Below are 17,884 nucleotides of genomic sequence, written 5' to 3' on the forward strand. Positions count from 1 at the left end.
TTCAAATGTGAGGTAATGATAAAGATCACAGTCTGCTGTAATGCCACTAAAGCCCATGAAAACAAAAGCTTTCTTAACACTGACTTTTCATCTCTCTCATTGCACTCTGATTTAAGCTGCAGATCCGCTCATGCCACAGGGCTGATCGGGACACCTCAAATACACTCCACATGTTGCGACATCCCAGACCATCTCTGAATGAGGTTTGAGTCATCAGATCTCATAATACAATTGTGTGTAATAACACCTGAACTTAGCACTGACCCCTTGTGATGGGATCACTCAGGATGTTAATACCAGGTGTGAACTGATTCTGAATGTCATGGTAAAGGCTGCATCACAGTAACATGGTTAAAACCTGTGTGTGGTCTTTTTACCGTAAACAATGGGCTGAGACTCTGTGGCCTGCTCCTCCTGTTTCCTCAGGGACTCGGAGGCTTCAAGTTTGTCGACCTATGGAAAATAACAACAAGAGGGACAATGTCAGACTTGAGTGATGCTAATGCCGATTGGGCTCTTGAAGGGCGAGAGCTTAGATGCCTGGTTTGTAAAAACTGACCTCTGAGTTATAACACTGGCTGACGGATGGGACCATTCCTGACAGGCGAAGACGAATAAAGTCCAGATTTAAATTAAATCGGACTTCAGGAGGCAGGCCTTGCTAATTTGATGTTGGGGGCCTTCTATAAGGCAAAAGGAGCAACTACAACTAAAGCTACTGGATACTCTAGGGTGCTTGGCCACATCAGTATCAGATAGGAACCCACTTCTTTGTGGAAGGGATTAGGAGAGGAGACAAAATCAGAGCTACAGGGTAATAATGGTCCCACCATCCAGCCACGCAAATCATCTACACTAATCTGTTGGAAATGCAGAGTATGTAGAGAACCAACCCGCACCAGAACAGACTTACAAGGACTGACACTTATATCCCCCCCCCCCCCCTAGTAAGTTTGTCCACCCCTCAGCAGGATATCAAAACGCTCTCTAAATTGTCCTTGTGGTATTTTGACCAAAATATGTTACAGACATTTCATTAAGACCCCAAGGAGCCATATCAACTGTGGTGAAATGGGCATAATATGTCTCTGTTAAATAAAGTTTCGTTAAATCAAAGATTATTTCATAAATCTGATTCAATTTGTGCTCATTAAAAGATCAGAGTGATAAAGGGCTGAAATAATTTAAAATAGTGCTTTTTAATACATTTATAAACTATGTTACCAACTATATGTATTATATGTACTGTGTTAGGCCATAGAGTGTCATTTTGTGTCATTTTGGTTGGTGGTGTGCCCCAGGATTTTGCAAATGTAAAAAATGTGCCGCGGCTCAAAAAAGGTTGAAAATCACTGACTTAATCAATGTTTACACCTAGGGTCTACATTACTTTGGATTTTCAAACTCCTGAAACTGAGCTGTTTAGACACAAAACTGACTCTATATCAGATTTAGAAAGTATCAGTGTGGACAAAGCCTACCCTGGAGACAAAAACAAACAAGACATAAAGATAGTACACATTTAGCAGGTTTCTACAGTGTAGAGTAAATTAAAACCTATTAAATTATCAATTAATTAGCAAATTAAATGATCAAATAACAAATCAATCATATGGCCTAAAGAATGTGAGGAAATTGAGTAAAATGTGATCAGCTGTCCAAAACCTAAACATTCCTTGTTGCATAGGATTAATATCTAATTAATAAAGTCAATAAAAGTTTATGTTTAATTTCTCTTGGATGATTGACTTGCCAGTCAATAAGAGGCTATACTTTCATTGCTGTTTTTCTAAGCAGTAACTATTGAACACATTTTATTGAAACTTGACGGGAGGGTCGGGTTTAGGCCGAGGAAAAACTTGTCTCATTTTGGAGTCCATTCACTGACATTAGCAGATCCAGGATTATTGTTCATGTCCTTTGACATTGCGAGGACATTTTTGTGAATTTCTTATGAAATAAAGCAGAAATCTTGATCAAGAAGACTGATATCTATGAGTTTTCGTTACTTGGTGCAGTGTGCTGATTTTAAGGGTACTGTAGGGCCTTGGATAATAACTGCTCTCTGCTGAGTGTTATTCTAGATATCAAAAATATTTGCAGGTAAGATTAAGTGATTGTTATTCCATTTGCCTGTTCTTATTATCTCTCCCCTTTACTCATTGGCCCTGTGTTTGGAAAACCAATCATAAACATTTTGTAGAGTCAGTCAAGTGTGTTTACAGCTTTACACATTTGGAGAATAATTTAGCCAAAACTGCTTGGTCCTTTTTGGTGCTTTAGTGTTTGCTGAGCAGCTCAGAGGCGGATAACGATGGGGAAAGGCCAAAAGACAAAGCTAAAAACAATTCAAAGAATTAGCAGCCAGTGAAAAGCTTCATATGTCATCCTCAGCTAGGACAGTGTGCAGATGAAACACTTATGATGATGATGGTGCAGGATAGGCTTTGCTCTTACAGTGGTTTTGGGTTCAGTTCTCTACATACGCTGTAGTTTCATACGACAGTCAGTCAGTCTGGTTAAGCAGACTGTTTGAAGAGAAGACAGGCTGTTGTTTTGATTGAGAAGAGGAGGGTTGATAGACATGCTGAAGCGGCAGTTTAGATTGGTGACTTCTTGAAAAGTGCATAAGAAAGAAAGAGAGAAAGAAAGCAGAGCCATAGTGGAGTGTGACAGAGGGTGGAGGGGATGATTTTGTTCAGCCAGTTCAAGGTTTCCAGAAGCAGGCACAGCCAACAATGATGTCTCCTAGCCAGGCCTGAGTGCTACTGATGCTACGGGTGTGTGTGGTGGTGGTTGTCCAAAACAAGTATTTGCTCATACACTTGAGTTGTCTGTGGTTTGAAGAGACCACACTTGACTGTATCACAGAATGCTCAGAGAGACATATACTGTCAAAACAAACACCCCTCTAAAAATGACCCAATGTCAATGATTCTTATGGTCTGTGTTCTTCGCTCACATAGGATACATTCAGTCATATAGACAGACAAGGAGGGAAATAGATAGGTCTCTGAAAGAATGGTCACTTCATTATAACAAATGCCTCATTGGTGCTTGTATTATTTAAATTAGGTTTTACACTTAGCTGCAGTCTTTGCTACTGTGCCACAGTCCATAGACAGATATTAAATGTGTCTCCTCCGGTTCTTGATTTAAAGATATCATTAAGAATTATTATTCTCAAACAAATTTAAACTCTTTTTATACACTGTCAACAGGGTAAAAAATTATCGTAACCTATATTGTCATTGTACAACTATAAAATCAAGGTATAGAGCGTTTCCAAAGCAGCCATTTGACATGAAATAGTATAAACAGTAAGGATGGGCATAATTAATCGACGATCGATTAATTGATAATTAAGAATTTTGTCGAAGACATTTTTTCATCGAGGAAATCTATTGCATGTTCGCTATGTGTCGGGAGACTAGAATATCCGAGCTGCCCTGAACGCAGCACAGCGAGGATGTTAGCAGCTGCAGCAAGCAGTCTGGTGCTAGCCTCCGCTCCGCTGCTTGGCTTCATGTCCGCACACGGACCGTCAGTCCAAGCAGAGGGGAACCCAGACAGACCCGGGTCTGGGTGAGGGGTTCCGGGAGTGAATGCGTGACAACAAATCGAGCTAGCTGTCAGCGGCTAGCTGCTGCTCACTCATCGGGGCTAAAGAGTACAGCAGCGCATTTTTCAAGTGTAACCATTGAACTGATCCCGTTTTACTGCCACAAGAGTTGTTCATCTTGTAATAAAGATCTCAATGAGGAAATACGCTGTTTTTTCTATTTTGACAGCATTTTTATATAGCCTATAAATAGTGAATTTTAATTAAAAAATATTAATGATTAATCGAAAATCGATCGTTTATTCTTACGACGATCGATTAAGACCATTTAATCGAATGCCCATCCCTAATAAACAGGATTAACTAATCCAATTAATTAAGGTTCTTTTCTGTTAAATAAATAACCTTAATTTGTCTGATTTGTAACACGTGTTAAACTAAACTTTCATGTCAAAATGGCTGCTGTGAATAAGCTCTGTGGAACTGAACCTCACATCAGGATGATGGTTGGCAGCAGACTGCAGCTGAGTGCTGTTACAAGAGAGTTGAACATTATAATTCTTCTACAAGTCTGTGAGAATAAGCACCTGACAACTGCAGGTGAGCAAGTTCTCCAGAGCGACATTCTTCACAAATGCCTGAGGAGACCTATGAGTGTCCTGGTTTAAGACGACGGCTCACTGTGTTTGAAGGTAAATGCTGTGATGGGGCACAGCGTTTGATGCTAGAACAATTATCATAACTACAACAATCAGTTTCACGCTTGGGCAAAGCAGCTTTGTCTCAATTCGGGGGTCTTATCTTTCCGCGGCTGCATTTTAACAACAATTGCATCACAAGACTGTCACAATTCTAAGGTTACTGCAAATGTGGCGAAAAAAATATGTCCTTCAACCCCTGAGCAAGAGGCCCCACCAGGTGGATCCTTACCGCCCAAACATATCCCAAGACTCCTTATGGTTCTGTGACAAACAGTGGTGATAGCAGCAGCAATCAAGTGAAAACATATATTTAAATACAAGTACTCAACCAAACCGCTACTGGTACACGGGTTAAAAAACAGCTATTTTTGTGTTATCGTTTGTCATTTGTTGTATTGAGTCAAACTAAAAACCGTCACTGACACCAGCACACCGATCAGAGCCCTGAGGCAGGAGTGTTAGAAGCCCCGCTCTGGAGTTTTGTGGGTTTGAAGGTGATCTAGTGGAGATGTGGAGTTTACGATCAGAAGCAGCAAAGTGACATGGGGGGAAGAGGGGTCATGCAGTTTCAGCTAAATTGCACTCCTCCAAACTACAGGCTACAGGAAAGGGGGGAAGAGGGGTAAAAAATAATGATTAGAAAATGGGTTAGACTTTCACCTTTTCCTTTATCGCATCAACCTGGAAAGGAAATTCAGAGAGGCAACTTCAGGAAGAAAAAAACAAATGGAAGTCTCCCAAAATAGAAACTGACAGAGAGAGAAGAGCAAACAAAGGACTTTTTACTCAAAGAAAACACAAAAATCCTGAGAGAGTTGGGGGTAATAACGCCACTTTTGATACAAATGCAGACTTGAGATTACTATATAAAAATACAGATATTGACTTGATTAAGCATTTTCTTAGTCTTAACTAAAATAATTCTATATATATATATATAAATATATAATTAGCTGTAAGCCACAAAAAAATAGCTTTTGTGTATTTGACATCTTGATGTAGTTGGGTTTTCAAAGTTTCAAATAAATGCAACCACTTTTTATTCTTTTTTTTTTTAACAAATGCTCCACTCAGCTCTGTTGTCCATGAAAACAATATGGGTTGTATATTATTTTGCTATGTAACAGGTATAAATTGTGTGACGAGTGACACAGCAGTTATGAATCTCCTCCGGAACACATTTGTATGAAAAAGTAGCTTGAATGGAAAAAAACACCCCCCCAAAAAAAGGAAACACCAGTGATGACATGTGACTAACAGAAGCAGAGGAAGATGAGCATGAATGGAAGAAAGAATAGGCCACACAGTAACACTGTCTGTAGGGAACTCTGTCGCACTACCTATACTTCAATGATATTTGCAAACCACTTTAACTTGCTGCTGATACTTTAAAGGTATCAGATTAGTGGAAATGCCAGATATTAGTACAGGGAAACATTTTTGAGATTCTATTCCATATTTAGGGTCTCAATTTGAACAGATCTGACATGGGACATCTCCACTGATCAGATCATGTTTACAAATACTATTTCCGAAATCTTAACACATAACAAGAGGACAAAACGATTAGTCAACATGTAAGTGGGATGTCTTGTTTATAAACCTTCTAATTATTCTTTCACTGAAGTAATCTTAGAACTGTAAACAGTATCTATAATATGTACTATAATTAGGGGTGTCACGATACCAAAAATTCAGTAGTCGATGACAATACCAGTAAAATAACACAATTCTCGATGCCAATTTCGATACCAAGGTAAAAAAAGGATTTTCTAAGATTCTATGTATTTGAACTTGACGCATGAACTCTTTATTAAAATATTTGAAAAATAGAAAAATGTCATAAGAAATACAAAATATGTGCAATAGAGCATAGCACAACATAATAAAGTGCAATGATTGGTCATAGTGCAACAACTAGTGTCCCCAGACACTAGCAGGAGCGGGGGAATATGTGTGTGTGTCTGCGCGCGCGCTCCCAGATAGCTCCGCCCCTTTCACATTTCACTTTAGCATCGAAAGGTATCGTAAGTATCGGTTCTTGTGACATCTCTAACTATAATATGCTCTTAAGAAACCTTCTTGTCCACACACACATTGCCTCTGGCCAACCCACCTTAGACAGATACTCCCTCATGACCTGGATGAAGTAGGGCATGGAGAAGTCCATGATGTTGTGTCGCCAGGCAGTCTCAAGCACCACGTCGGCCCGCAGGAGGTCATAGCAGGTGAAAAGGCAGGCGGCAAAACACTCCTTCTTGTCTTCATTCAGGAACCAAGCCAGGAGTTCCTCCGCCAGCTCCGTGTCTTTGGACTCTGACGCATACTGCATGGCATCCTGCACAAAGGAAAGCACAACTACAACTGAATAAACTGACTGAGGAAAAGTGACCACACCTGTCCTTTTACATGCTCAGTGCTTCTGCAGGTTTCAATAATATCAATTTAAGACCTTTTATGACATTAATGAATGCAATTTAACATCTATGTCAATTAATGTTACTATGACTAATACAAATAAACATTTGAGTCCCAGAATTTATTAAATTTACACAGTTAAGAAAAAAGGTAAAGTAGCCCAATAAAGAAAAACCCTCGAAATGCCACATTATCTCACAAAGTACTTCAGGCGGAGCATTGGGTATTCATAGTCTTTCCCTCAGTCGAGTCAAACGTCAATATCAGGTCCTCACTGTTCCGTGTTTGTAATTTTATTGATGTAATATAACTAAAACATACCTGAACGTATGCAAGAACTTGTATGTAATATTTAAGACTTTAAAATGTTTGACCTTTTAAGACCCCCTGGAAGCAACTGATTCATTGTATTCAGTTGATTTCTAGGATTAGATATTATTAGAGAGTTATTGTTTTGAACAGCTGTGCACCTTGTAGAGCTTGTCCTTCTTGCAGAGCTCTACGCTCTGTTTCCAGCGGTTATTGCCCTTGAAAAGGTAGGCTGCAATCCTCCTGAACTCTATCAGCTCGTGCTTCTCCAGGCCCTGTGCCAGCGAGATGTTGTCGAAGTTATCATAGGCATCGATAGAAGTACGCAGAGCCTGGATAAGAGACAGAGAGTTTAACATACAGCAGAACATTAAACTCGCTTCCCTTTTCTTTCTTCAAGCGACATCAAAATGTTTGATTAAAATATATAGATATATAGGTATATTTATATATCTATATATAATCTGTTACGATACACAATGGAGAACATTATCAAATCATACCGCGTAGTCTTCCTCAATGATGAAGAGGTTGTTGAGTGCCTCGTTCACTGACTTGTTGTTGTGGTTCTGGACAGACCTTAGGTAAGGTTTTACCAGAGGCAGCTGCTTCACCTAAACAATGATTAAGACAAAAAATATTTATGTCTATTTCAAGTAATCTCCTGTACTAACTACCCTTTTTCTCGCCATGAAGGTGATCACACAACACTTTTAGATTTCATTTTTCTGATGATAGGCTGTATTTAAATCCAAATAACATCTTGAAAATAGTTTACAGAAAGCATCAATGGCCCAGGACCTTGCTGAAGAAATTGACAGCGCGTGTGTGGTCCAGTCTTGGCGAGAGGACGATGAGCAGGTCGTTCAGTAACAATGGTTTGAAGTCCAGATAAAAATGGATGGCTTTGTAGTATAGCTCCACATTGGCCACCTAGAGTAAAAAAAACATTTCACTTGAACTTGAGCATGATTGTAAATAGTAGAACTTATCAGAAAGTTATCAGAATGTTAACTAGTATCACTATTTCATCAACAGTGTCTTTTTTTTACCTTGGTGACAATGTCTTTGAACTGGCCCTCCTTCCAGGCATTAGCTGGGTGGTTCATCATGGTGATGATGGCATTGTCGTACTCCTCGTACTTGTCATAAAGGAAAACCAGCTCTGCCCAGAGGTGGGCCTGCTCTGCTGCCCTGAGAACCTGACACACAAAAAGGTTATCATGTGAAAGTTTTTTGGGAGTGTGTTTATTATCAATAACTGATGTTGCTGTCGTTTTACTCGCCTACCTTTGGAATGTTGACACGGGACCAGAAGAGCTCCAAGTGCTCCCTCATCTTCTGTGGCTTGAATTTGGAATAGAGGATGGCGAGCTCTGTGAACATACCCATGTGTGCACGCTCCAGACCGAGAGCGGCCTCCAGCATGGTGATCAGCTCCTCAAAGTAACCACGGTCCTGCCATACACACAGATTTAATGAGAATGCCCTTAGCCATCCAAACAAAATACATGTCATTTAACTTTAGTACACAGGTCAAACTTTACCAATGAATTGTACTGAACATAAACCTAATTAAAAGTAAAATGATATCTGATTTCTCAAGCCTTACATGTTCATAAATGATTTCAAATTCATATTAAGTGTAAAATGTTTTAGAACTGCCCCTGTAACCCTGTGTACCTGGTAATAGTTGATGAGTTCCTCCAGTTCATCTGCGTGGACAACAATATGTAAGCCACACATTTGGGCGAGACGGAACTCCTTCCCATCTACACACGCAAAACACACCTGGAGGATCACAAAAATCAATCATTAGATGTATTTCATAAAGGTGAGTGGATACGACACTGCCCAAGGTATTTATTGTTCATTGCCACTGTATAAAGGGATAGTGATGGATAAGAACTGAAGTATGTCACTGACTCTACTAAATATAAACATGGATTTTATCTCATTATAAAGAGTTAAAAGTGAAAGTGTATCATCAGTCCTCACCTCCTTCCAGGTACGAGTGCTGTTGGCCTTTCGGGCTCCGTCCACAGCTGCCTGGTACTCTCCCAGGTGAACCAAAGTAGAGGCCAGACGGCCAAAGTTGGACACATTGTTATAAAGCAGTTTAGCTGCATCGTACATCTTGTCATCATAGCAGCGGTCACCCACCTGCAGGAACAAAAAAAGAAAGTAAAATCCTCAAAGTAAAGAACTGTATAAAGGTGAAACAGAGTTAAGCGTGTATATTTGAGCGCTGTATGTCTGCGTGACTTACTTGTTGAATGTGAGCATTATTGGGTCCATTGATGAACTCCTCAAGCTCAGCCAGACGGTTGGTCTTTGCCAGGGCAAAGATCAACTCCGTTTCAACATACGACTCACGGGCCTTCTTACGGGCCATCTGCAGGAACTTCACCAGGTCCTCCCAGTTCCCTGCACACAGCAAACAACCGCAATCAGTTTCATAAGCACATCAATCCACTGTATCAACAAGTGTCGTCATTCATATAACAATAAACGCAAACAAAATTTTGTATATTTCCCAAATTCTACACAACTCACCACATGAGTTAATGAAAGATAAATTACATCTTACCACTTTGTGCTGCAGCTTGTCCCACTTCCATATAAGCAGAGGGGTCATCAGCTTTGATGTAAGAGTCTATGGCTTCTTTGACCAAGCCCTTCTGAAGCTGGGCCTTTGCCAGCTGACTCCACACTGGTGGCTCATTGCAGCGTTCAGCAAACTCATAAGCCCTGTCTAGGTTACCGATGTGCTCAATCAAAACCTGGAAAAAAGGCAGAATACTCAGATCATACTGTAACAAGCTAAGTAATGCCATTCTGGTGGTCGCTATAATCAAGATGTAGATCGAGTATATGATTCCTGAATAATAACCTTGGCTTACAACTGTACAGAAGCTGTTATAAGGTTTTTAGTTCATGTTAAACACAGAAGAGTCGAGCGGCAATGCACTGACCTGCACAGCCGAAGTGTTGACATCAAATTTTCTGAAAATAGCAAAGGCCTCCTCAAAGAGCTCATTGCTTATGGCGATGTTAGCGATGTCTGGAGCATCGTAGTTGTCCAGACGGTTGATGTACTCCATCACACGTGTCCGATCAGCTTTGATGGCAGTCAGGATGAGCAAGTTCTGGAGGTTTCTGAAACAACCAAGACAGGGGATTCTCTGTGAAGGTATCCTTTTCTATGCAGCTGAAAAACAGAAATATATTTAGGGCCCGATTTTTCTTCACACCGTGTGACTGTCGCGTGCCGTAAAAAGTTTGATTAAACGCCATCAAAACACGAGGTTCTGTATCTCGGACAAACATTGCCCAATCAAGTCCAAACTGGACACATAAGACAAGAGTCCCGGTCTGATGACATCTACACAGAAATTGTGACTTGAAATCGCGCCCACTGGTGGTTATAGGAAGCAACACGTTTTATACTTTGATGAACTGCTCCTGGCTGCTTTACAATATACAGCTCAAAAGAGCTCAGGAAAGTCAATGGATCATTGTCAGAATTGTGACCTTTCCTCAAACAGTGTAAACATTGATGTGCGGCGAAGGATCATCCTTCGACAAAGGACACGATGTTGTCATAACTCCAGTGTTCATAGTCCTTTCACTACAAAACTTCTGTCACATGATAAGAGTACAAGCCTGAACAGCTCTATGTGTCAATATTTCCTCAGTGTCATAGCGCCACCGAAGGATTCGCCATAAAACAGGAAGTACTTTGTTAATCAACTCTACATTATCCAACCGGCTCCAAACTACTGACCTATGATCACAATCGTGACCTGAACAGCTCCATAAATACATTTTAGTTCAGGGTCTTAGCGCCACCTACTAATCAGTGTGAAAATTACTTTGTGGTAACATTGTCCAATTGACACAAACTTGCTCGCTACATCAGAGCATCTACTTGAACCGATCTATATGTCTGTGTGTAATAATTGTGATGGCGCCACCTACTGGCAACAGGAAATAAGCTTTGTTTGACAATTATCATTCGATTTACATGAAATGTTCACATTGTGATTTGCAATCGATAACGTGGACCGTAATGAGCAATTAGCAGGCAAGGATCGACATCGCATGACGGACGAAGGAAGTGAAGCGTCTATCTTGCCGCAGTGCGCGAAACACATGCAACTTGGAGACGTGTGCTTGGTCATCGATCGCTTTCTCCACCGACCGCAACAGGCTTCAACGTGCGGGTGCTCGGGCCCGCCAGTGCTACAAAGTAGCCCTAGTTAGGGCCCGAACATCTCCGGTGGGAGGACCTACTGAAATTGTAAGGATTATTCGGAGTGCTTTTTCAACGTGCTCAAAAAGTTTTAAAAGTTTGCAGTAAATTAGAAAGTGGTGAAAATTTACTATTCTGGAGTATTTGGAAATGGGCGTGGCAAAATGGCTCAACAGCAATTTCCATGATCATGGGTCCATCGCCCTCAAACTACATGTGTGTATCAACAGCCCCCCCTTGAAGATATTCAGGTGGTTTTAAGGAATAGGCGTGGCAAAATAACTGACTAGCGCCTCCTGAAGGGGAGCCCCGGCACTACGATTGGTCTACATCTACAAATTGAAAGAAACATGTGTCTTTCATGACAAAGAAATAAGTCTCATGGATAGATATTCTTAAACAAACAGGAAGTCCGCCATTTTGGATTTAGTGGCCATTTTGGTCATATTCCACATGTTTACTTTGACGCACTTGTCGTAGATTTCATCGAATCAACGTTAAATTTACTTGAGTGTCATCCCAACAAGATGGAGATTTAAACCAATTTAAAAATAGATTTTTCGTCACACCGTGTGACCGTGGCGTTGCGTCAAAGTTTGATTACACGCCATTAAACCACAAGCTTCTGTATCTTGGACATATTTGGTCCAATCAAGTCCAAACTAGACATGTAAGACAAGAGTCGTGACCTGATGACATTTAGAAAGCAACATACTTAAAATCATAGCGCCACCTGCTGGATACAGGAAGTGAATTTCACAACACAACACAACACATTACAGAAACGCGCTGCAAATAGACACACGCGCTGCAAATAGACGAACGCGCAGCAAATAGACGAACGCGCAGTAAATAGACGAACGCGCAGCAAATAGACGAACGCGCAGCAAATAGTGGCGACAACACAACGGAAGTGTTTCCAGAGGACAGCTAAAAGGGATGGACACCGCTGCCACAGGAGACACTAAAATGTCCAATACACCATACAATTTCGGTTCCGCACAGGGGTCGTCATCCCGTGACTCTGGAGCTGAACGCGGCTCTTCAGCCCCTCTGCAGTGGCTGTACTGTACAGTGTTGTGCATATGTTTAGCGAACGCTCAACTTAACAAATCAGTTTTCATATTATTAACATGAACGTAACGATGAACGTGATTGAACGTCACGTTACTTTTTTTAATCATCATCGTATCAGGCCCTCATGAAATACCAGGAGCGTTTGTGTGTTGTGTGTGTGTGTGTGTAGCGGGCTCACCGGTCTTGGGTCTCGGGGCACCGACCCCGCCCACTCGCTCAGAAGAGGGGGCAAAATGTCTCTTCTGATAGTAAAGGTTTCAAACCCCTGCACACTATGGACAATACATGGCCTCACAAACAGGGTCTTGCGTGTTAGCGCTGTTTATTCAGTTTAACAGGAGAAGACGGCATGTCTCTAGATTGGGCCATCTTCAGAGCTCACTGTGGGTCTCTCCGAGCGAGGTCGGAGCACCGGTGTGCTGGCCACACACACACACACACGCACACACGCACACACGCACACACACAAATGCATGCAACACGGTGACGAGCGCTTGGTCATCGAACGCTCTTTCTTCACCGACCGCAACAGACTTATAATCGCATGTGCTCTGGCCCGTTAGTGCTACATCGTAGCCCTAGTTTTGATTGAGTTTTTGAACGTGATCACAATTCAATGAGCTTCTGAAAATATGTGTTGATCGTAAAATAAACTCATTGAGTTATGTCCAAAAACTTCAAATTAAATTCCGAAGTCTTGTTTCCTATGCCTCAAACTTAAACAAGACAGCCAAAAACATTTGGGATATAGAGGTGATATGCAGCCTCTCACCTGTGCTCACTGAAGACAGAGTTATCAAGGACAATCTTCTCCAGCAGCTCGATAAGCTCATTGGGAAGGTCAGCGGTCATGAATGCCTTGACTGTGACAGATACCTCCTCTGGATCCTGGGTCTCTGACAAGGCTGTCTGTACTACCTGCAGCACAGAGGGAAAACGAGTTATACATACAACATCTGGAATTATTATTAGAGCCTGATAGCTTTATTGGTTGGCAGATAAAAGCGGATACTATGAGCCATTCGCACACATAATGGTCTAAGCAGATATGTTTGCCGATATGAACATGTTTATGTTACAGAATAAACAATGCAGCAAAGATGTGCATATTGTTACACTGACACAAAAACAATTGTTTATTTTATTAATTCAAGTTCTATATATTTGGTTCAATTAACACATTTTTTATTTATTTATAGCCCAATATATCGTTCAAGTCAGTGATTCTGATGGCTTTTGCATTAAGTTAACTTATAGTTTGGAGATATTAAATACAGTTAAGGGTTGTACCTGATCAATAAGGGGTCTTCTGTAGTTGTTGGTCTCCAGCAGCACACTCGCCCACAACTCAGGGTTCTTGCGGCGCACAAGGTAGCGGGACAGACTCTTGAACAGAGAGTTCTCATTGCATACCTAAGGAACAATAGAGTCAAAAGAAAAACATTTCAGAAATTGACTACCTTAGAAGTTTTCATATCATAAGGTTAAATGTGAATATGAGGAATAACCACAGTCGGGTAGGATTTTAACTCTAGACTCACATGAATCAGTTCCTGGTCACACTGTCCTCTTTCATAGGCCACACAGGCCAGGTGGGGGTCTCTCTTCTCACAGTACTTGCCGACCACACAGCTGTCGTAGTAGGGGTTCTCCCTCAGGAAACGCTCAGGGTTGTTGTTGCTGTCGATGTAGATCTTGGCGAGAGCATTGTGGGTAGCGGGCTCCTCGCAACCTTCATGAATACGAGCCTCCAACCAAGGTAGCAGCAGCTTCAGCCTGGAGAACGACACAAAGTATTTTTCATGACTCTTGAGCTTAGTCTTATTACGTTTTAATGCTCAAACTGCTGAATGAGGGTTTCTCTATTTCTACACAGTTCAATTCATTCCCTTGTTCTTACCTATTTCTTTTCTCCACTTCAGCTACCAGTTCATCTGTGGAGAACTGTCCTCGCACCACCATGATAAGGTTCTTAATCACATCCTCGGCACAGTCTACATCAAGTAACCCTCCGATGACGACTGGCAGACGGCTTGGGTTCACCTGGAATAAATGATCCACATGTTACTATTCAAACATTTCCATTCAAGGTAGAGACCATGGCCTGAGACAGTATGAATGTTGAGATGGATCGAGGGATGGGGAGAGAGGAAAGAAAATGACTCAACAACTTTTCATCTAAGTTGGATAAAATGTAGTTGAGTAGTAGTACCTTCTGCACATAGATTTCTATGTACTTCTGCAGGCTGTTGCGGTACAGGTACAGCACCAGATCATGGACAAAGTCAAACCGATCACACACAATGATTAAAGGCAGCTGATCAGTCAGCTTGGCTTCCTGTAAAGTGGGAATAATGGAAAAATTATCATCTATAATAAATACAAGCTCTGATTATTTTATGGTGAAATGTTTCCTGTGCACTGGTTCATTGCTAACCTTGAGAAAGTTCTTCACACGTTCAGGATCATAGCAGTTACTCTCTCTGCAGATCCTCTCCACTTCTTTAATCTGGCCTGTTTTACAAGCAGCCTGGATGTATTTGAAGTGGACCTCTGGATCCTGGCTGAAGTTCACAATGGAACCCAAGAAGTAGAACAAACCTGCAACATAAAGTCAAATCAACATAACAAAATAAGGAGAAATAGTAAAACCTGCTTTTGTAGCTGTGATTGATCTGATTTATCAACATTTCCAAATGTCTGAAAATCCCCATTGTCAGTATATTGTTATGGGAACGGAAAGATAAATGACAGGTGTTTTTTTTATTGATGACGAGTACAAATGATAGTTATTAAGATTGAAAAATAAAATCAAACTAAAATATGCCACACCATAATAAAATGTGTCTGTCTCTTTGCTATGCCGCTGAATGGGTTTCCACCTTGAGTCACGGCATCAAGCGATGAGAAGAGGGAGCGAAACTTTCTGACACAGACATCGAGGTGTTTGTTAGGGAGGTGGAGGTGAAGAACGATTTTATGTGACAGCAGTGATGTCACTATTAAAGAAAATACACTGATACTCTGCCGCTGCTGCTGTGGATAACAATGTGTGAGAGTGAAGACGAGAGAAAGAACAGAGCCTGAAGTAAAAAAAATATCACAGATCAATAGAATTTATATCAGCTGATCAGACATCGCTGAACCCTCGCTTCTTCCTCATCCTGCTATTCGCATGCACACATCACGCAGAACCCAGCACCACTGTCACGTTTATATTTATTTATTTAGAGCATCGGACCGATTCCCTCGCATCGGACCGATTCCCTCACATCGGTGGATCCCCACCTCTACTCTGGGATATTATTTGGAAAGTTTCTTAATTTCTTATAAGTGATCTCCTGTGCGCTCTGTATCTGTCAGGTGATGATACACGCACAGTGTTAGAAGATACTATTAAAACCTATTGATGACTCGGCTCTGTAACTACGCACGTTTCAAGCCCCGTTTTGTGCGTACGCAACGGTTATAAAAGAGACCCCTGGTCTTGTTATTAAGTAACAGATTCATAACTCATGACCAATTGTTATTTATCACGTTCCCAAGAGTTATTATCTCATTCCCTTGTTATAATTTCTTGATCATGCAATATGTTTTCACCCAAATGTCACACTAGGGTCTCCTTAATAACCAGTTATAGTATATGGTAGTGAATACATTTTAAGGCATTTATTTTAAGCTATTTTTCATGGTGGAGTGCTGGGGATAAAATAAGACGCAGTACACCTCACTCTCTGGAACTCCTGACTGAAGTCACCGGCAATTTTACAGGTGGGGAACACCAACTGGTCCCCTTGTTATTATTCACTACAGCTTTCACAGCAGTTTACATCCAATGATTTGGTGTCAGACAATAGAATCAAGAGGAAAGAGGCTGTGGTATTTCCCTTTACTAACACATATTTACGGCAAAGTTGTTTGCCTATATGGTCGGACTGCACACCTGTTGGTGCCTCAAGTGTCGCTTATATGTGTGTGTTGACAGGGGAGGGGATGCCGATGTGTAACTATAAGGCGAGGCAAACTAAACATAAAATGAAATAAATTAAGATTAAGATTAAGATCCATTTATTCGTCCCAAACACATGCACAGACATGCAAAGGCACACTCATGCAGGTAGGGAAATTTAATCTCTGCTTTTTACCCATCTGGTGCAGGACACACAGAGGAGTGAGCGACCATGTATGGCGCTCGGGGAGCAGATGTTGGGGGAGTAAGGTGCCTTGCTCAGGGGCACTAGACAGGGTAGGGAGACTCTTGGATTTTTGGACAGATCAATCCAGGTTTGTCTTTTGTTGTCTCTCCGTGGAGTCGAACCAGAGACCTTCTCTGCCCATAGTCCAAGTTTCTGCCACTAGACCACCGCCTCTCCTAAACCCTGTCAATAATTATTCATAGTGTGAATTGGAAAACTAGCTAGATTTTGTCTTGAGCCATCAGCAATTGCTGATCTCTTTGACCATCAGCCTTACCTGATTCCATTGTCACAACCCTGCTGTTAAATGATATTATCAGATTATTGAATTTGAAAATTTTTAAGACCAAGCAGTACCCTGAAAATAACCAGGAAAGGTGAGATTGTTGATGTATTTTCCCAGCTTACCCTCAAAGCTCTTGAATGACTCAAACAGTTCAGTGAGGGACTGAGTACTGAGCTGCTCATGGTACTTGGAGGCCACTTGCACACATATCTGCAGGTTCTGGCGGATGTTTGCGGACAGCATGGCCCTAAGACACTCCAGAGAGTCCTCCACTGACAGGGAGCCAAAGAAATTCACCAACCACTGCAGAGGAAAAAAGAAAATGAGCATGTACAGAATGCAGTATTACAAGTATATTCTAAAAACAAATTGTAAGTTGAAGTACTTCCTGTACCTCTGGGTTGAGAAGATGTGTGTGCACCACAGCACGCTTTATGTCATACAGGTCAGTATAATGCTCCAGTGCCCTCTGCAGGAGACCGGCCTTCTCACACAGCTGTGCCACATGTGCACGATCGTAGTGGGTGAACATCTGATTGCCCAGGATTGCGTCTGCAACCTGAGAGACATGACACAGGGACAAAGTCATGTCAGCATCATTCGAAACATTGCAACAGAGGCAGAGGAAAAACAATGAGATGCTTTTGAAGAAAGACAGCAACCTTGAGGGTTGGACTCTAAATACATGATTTGATAAATTATATGATAAATTAGATAATAAGCATATTTGAATCTGATGTATTCCCATGTTTATTTACCTGGGGTGCATGGACCAGATTCATTTCCAGCAGGCGTGTCTGCAGGGGTCCCTCCATCGGTCTGTTGTTCTTAAGGGCATCTAGTAGAAAGGATGTGCACTGCTGGATCAGGTTGTACTCCATGAACACGTCAACAATCTGGAGACATAAGAGAAATAATCACACAGGTCAAACTGAAACATGTATGTTTGGTTGTCTGTTGAATCAAATAATAAGGATTTTTTTAGATTGATCATTTGGTTACAGGCGGTAGTGAAGCATCATCGTTCCATTTCTGAACCAGCAACTTTCTCTCGCAAGTTTACTCTAACCATAACTGTTC

General features: G+C 41.3%; 1 protein-coding gene across 2 annotated transcripts in view; it reads right to left on the reverse strand.

Moving 5' to 3' along the window:
• LOC133951755 (clathrin heavy chain 1) overlaps positions 1–17,884 on the reverse strand; it is a 34,479-nt gene that overhangs the window by 2,872 nt on the left and 13,723 nt on the right. The window contains exons 11-32 of one of the 2 annotated variants that reach the window (XM_062385881.1): positions 17,563–17,700; positions 17,199–17,363; positions 16,927–17,107; positions 14,760–14,923; positions 14,535–14,660; positions 14,223–14,365; positions 13,864–14,098; positions 13,613–13,735; positions 13,095–13,240; positions 9,966–10,149; positions 9,581–9,773; positions 9,260–9,417; positions 8,989–9,153; positions 8,674–8,781; positions 8,281–8,448; positions 8,043–8,192; positions 7,792–7,923; positions 7,494–7,604; positions 7,152–7,322; positions 6,380–6,601; positions 4,924–4,944; positions 378–453 (exon numbers count right to left, since the gene is read on the reverse strand). In XM_062385881.1, the coding sequence (XP_062241865.1) occupies positions 378–453; positions 4,924–4,944; positions 6,380–6,601; positions 7,152–7,322; positions 7,494–7,604; positions 7,792–7,923; positions 8,043–8,192; positions 8,281–8,448; positions 8,674–8,781; positions 8,989–9,153; positions 9,260–9,417; positions 9,581–9,773; positions 9,966–10,149; positions 13,095–13,240; positions 13,613–13,735; positions 13,864–14,098; positions 14,223–14,365; positions 14,535–14,660; positions 14,760–14,923; positions 16,927–17,107; positions 17,199–17,363; positions 17,563–17,700 (3,280 nt within the window). The remainder of the gene's footprint in view (positions 1–377; positions 454–4,923; positions 4,945–6,379; positions 6,602–7,151; positions 7,323–7,493; positions 7,605–7,791; positions 7,924–8,042; positions 8,193–8,280; positions 8,449–8,673; positions 8,782–8,988; positions 9,154–9,259; positions 9,418–9,580; positions 9,774–9,965; positions 10,150–13,094; positions 13,241–13,612; positions 13,736–13,863; positions 14,099–14,222; positions 14,366–14,534; positions 14,661–14,759; positions 14,924–16,926; positions 17,108–17,198; positions 17,364–17,562; positions 17,701–17,884) is intronic. The other variant, XM_062385882.1, reaches the window with a different exon arrangement.

This window comes from Platichthys flesus, chromosome 4, assembly GCF_949316205.1.
Source record: "Platichthys flesus chromosome 4, fPlaFle2.1, whole genome shotgun sequence".
Classification (NCBI taxonomy): Eukaryota; Metazoa; Chordata; class Actinopteri; order Pleuronectiformes; family Pleuronectidae; genus Platichthys; species Platichthys flesus.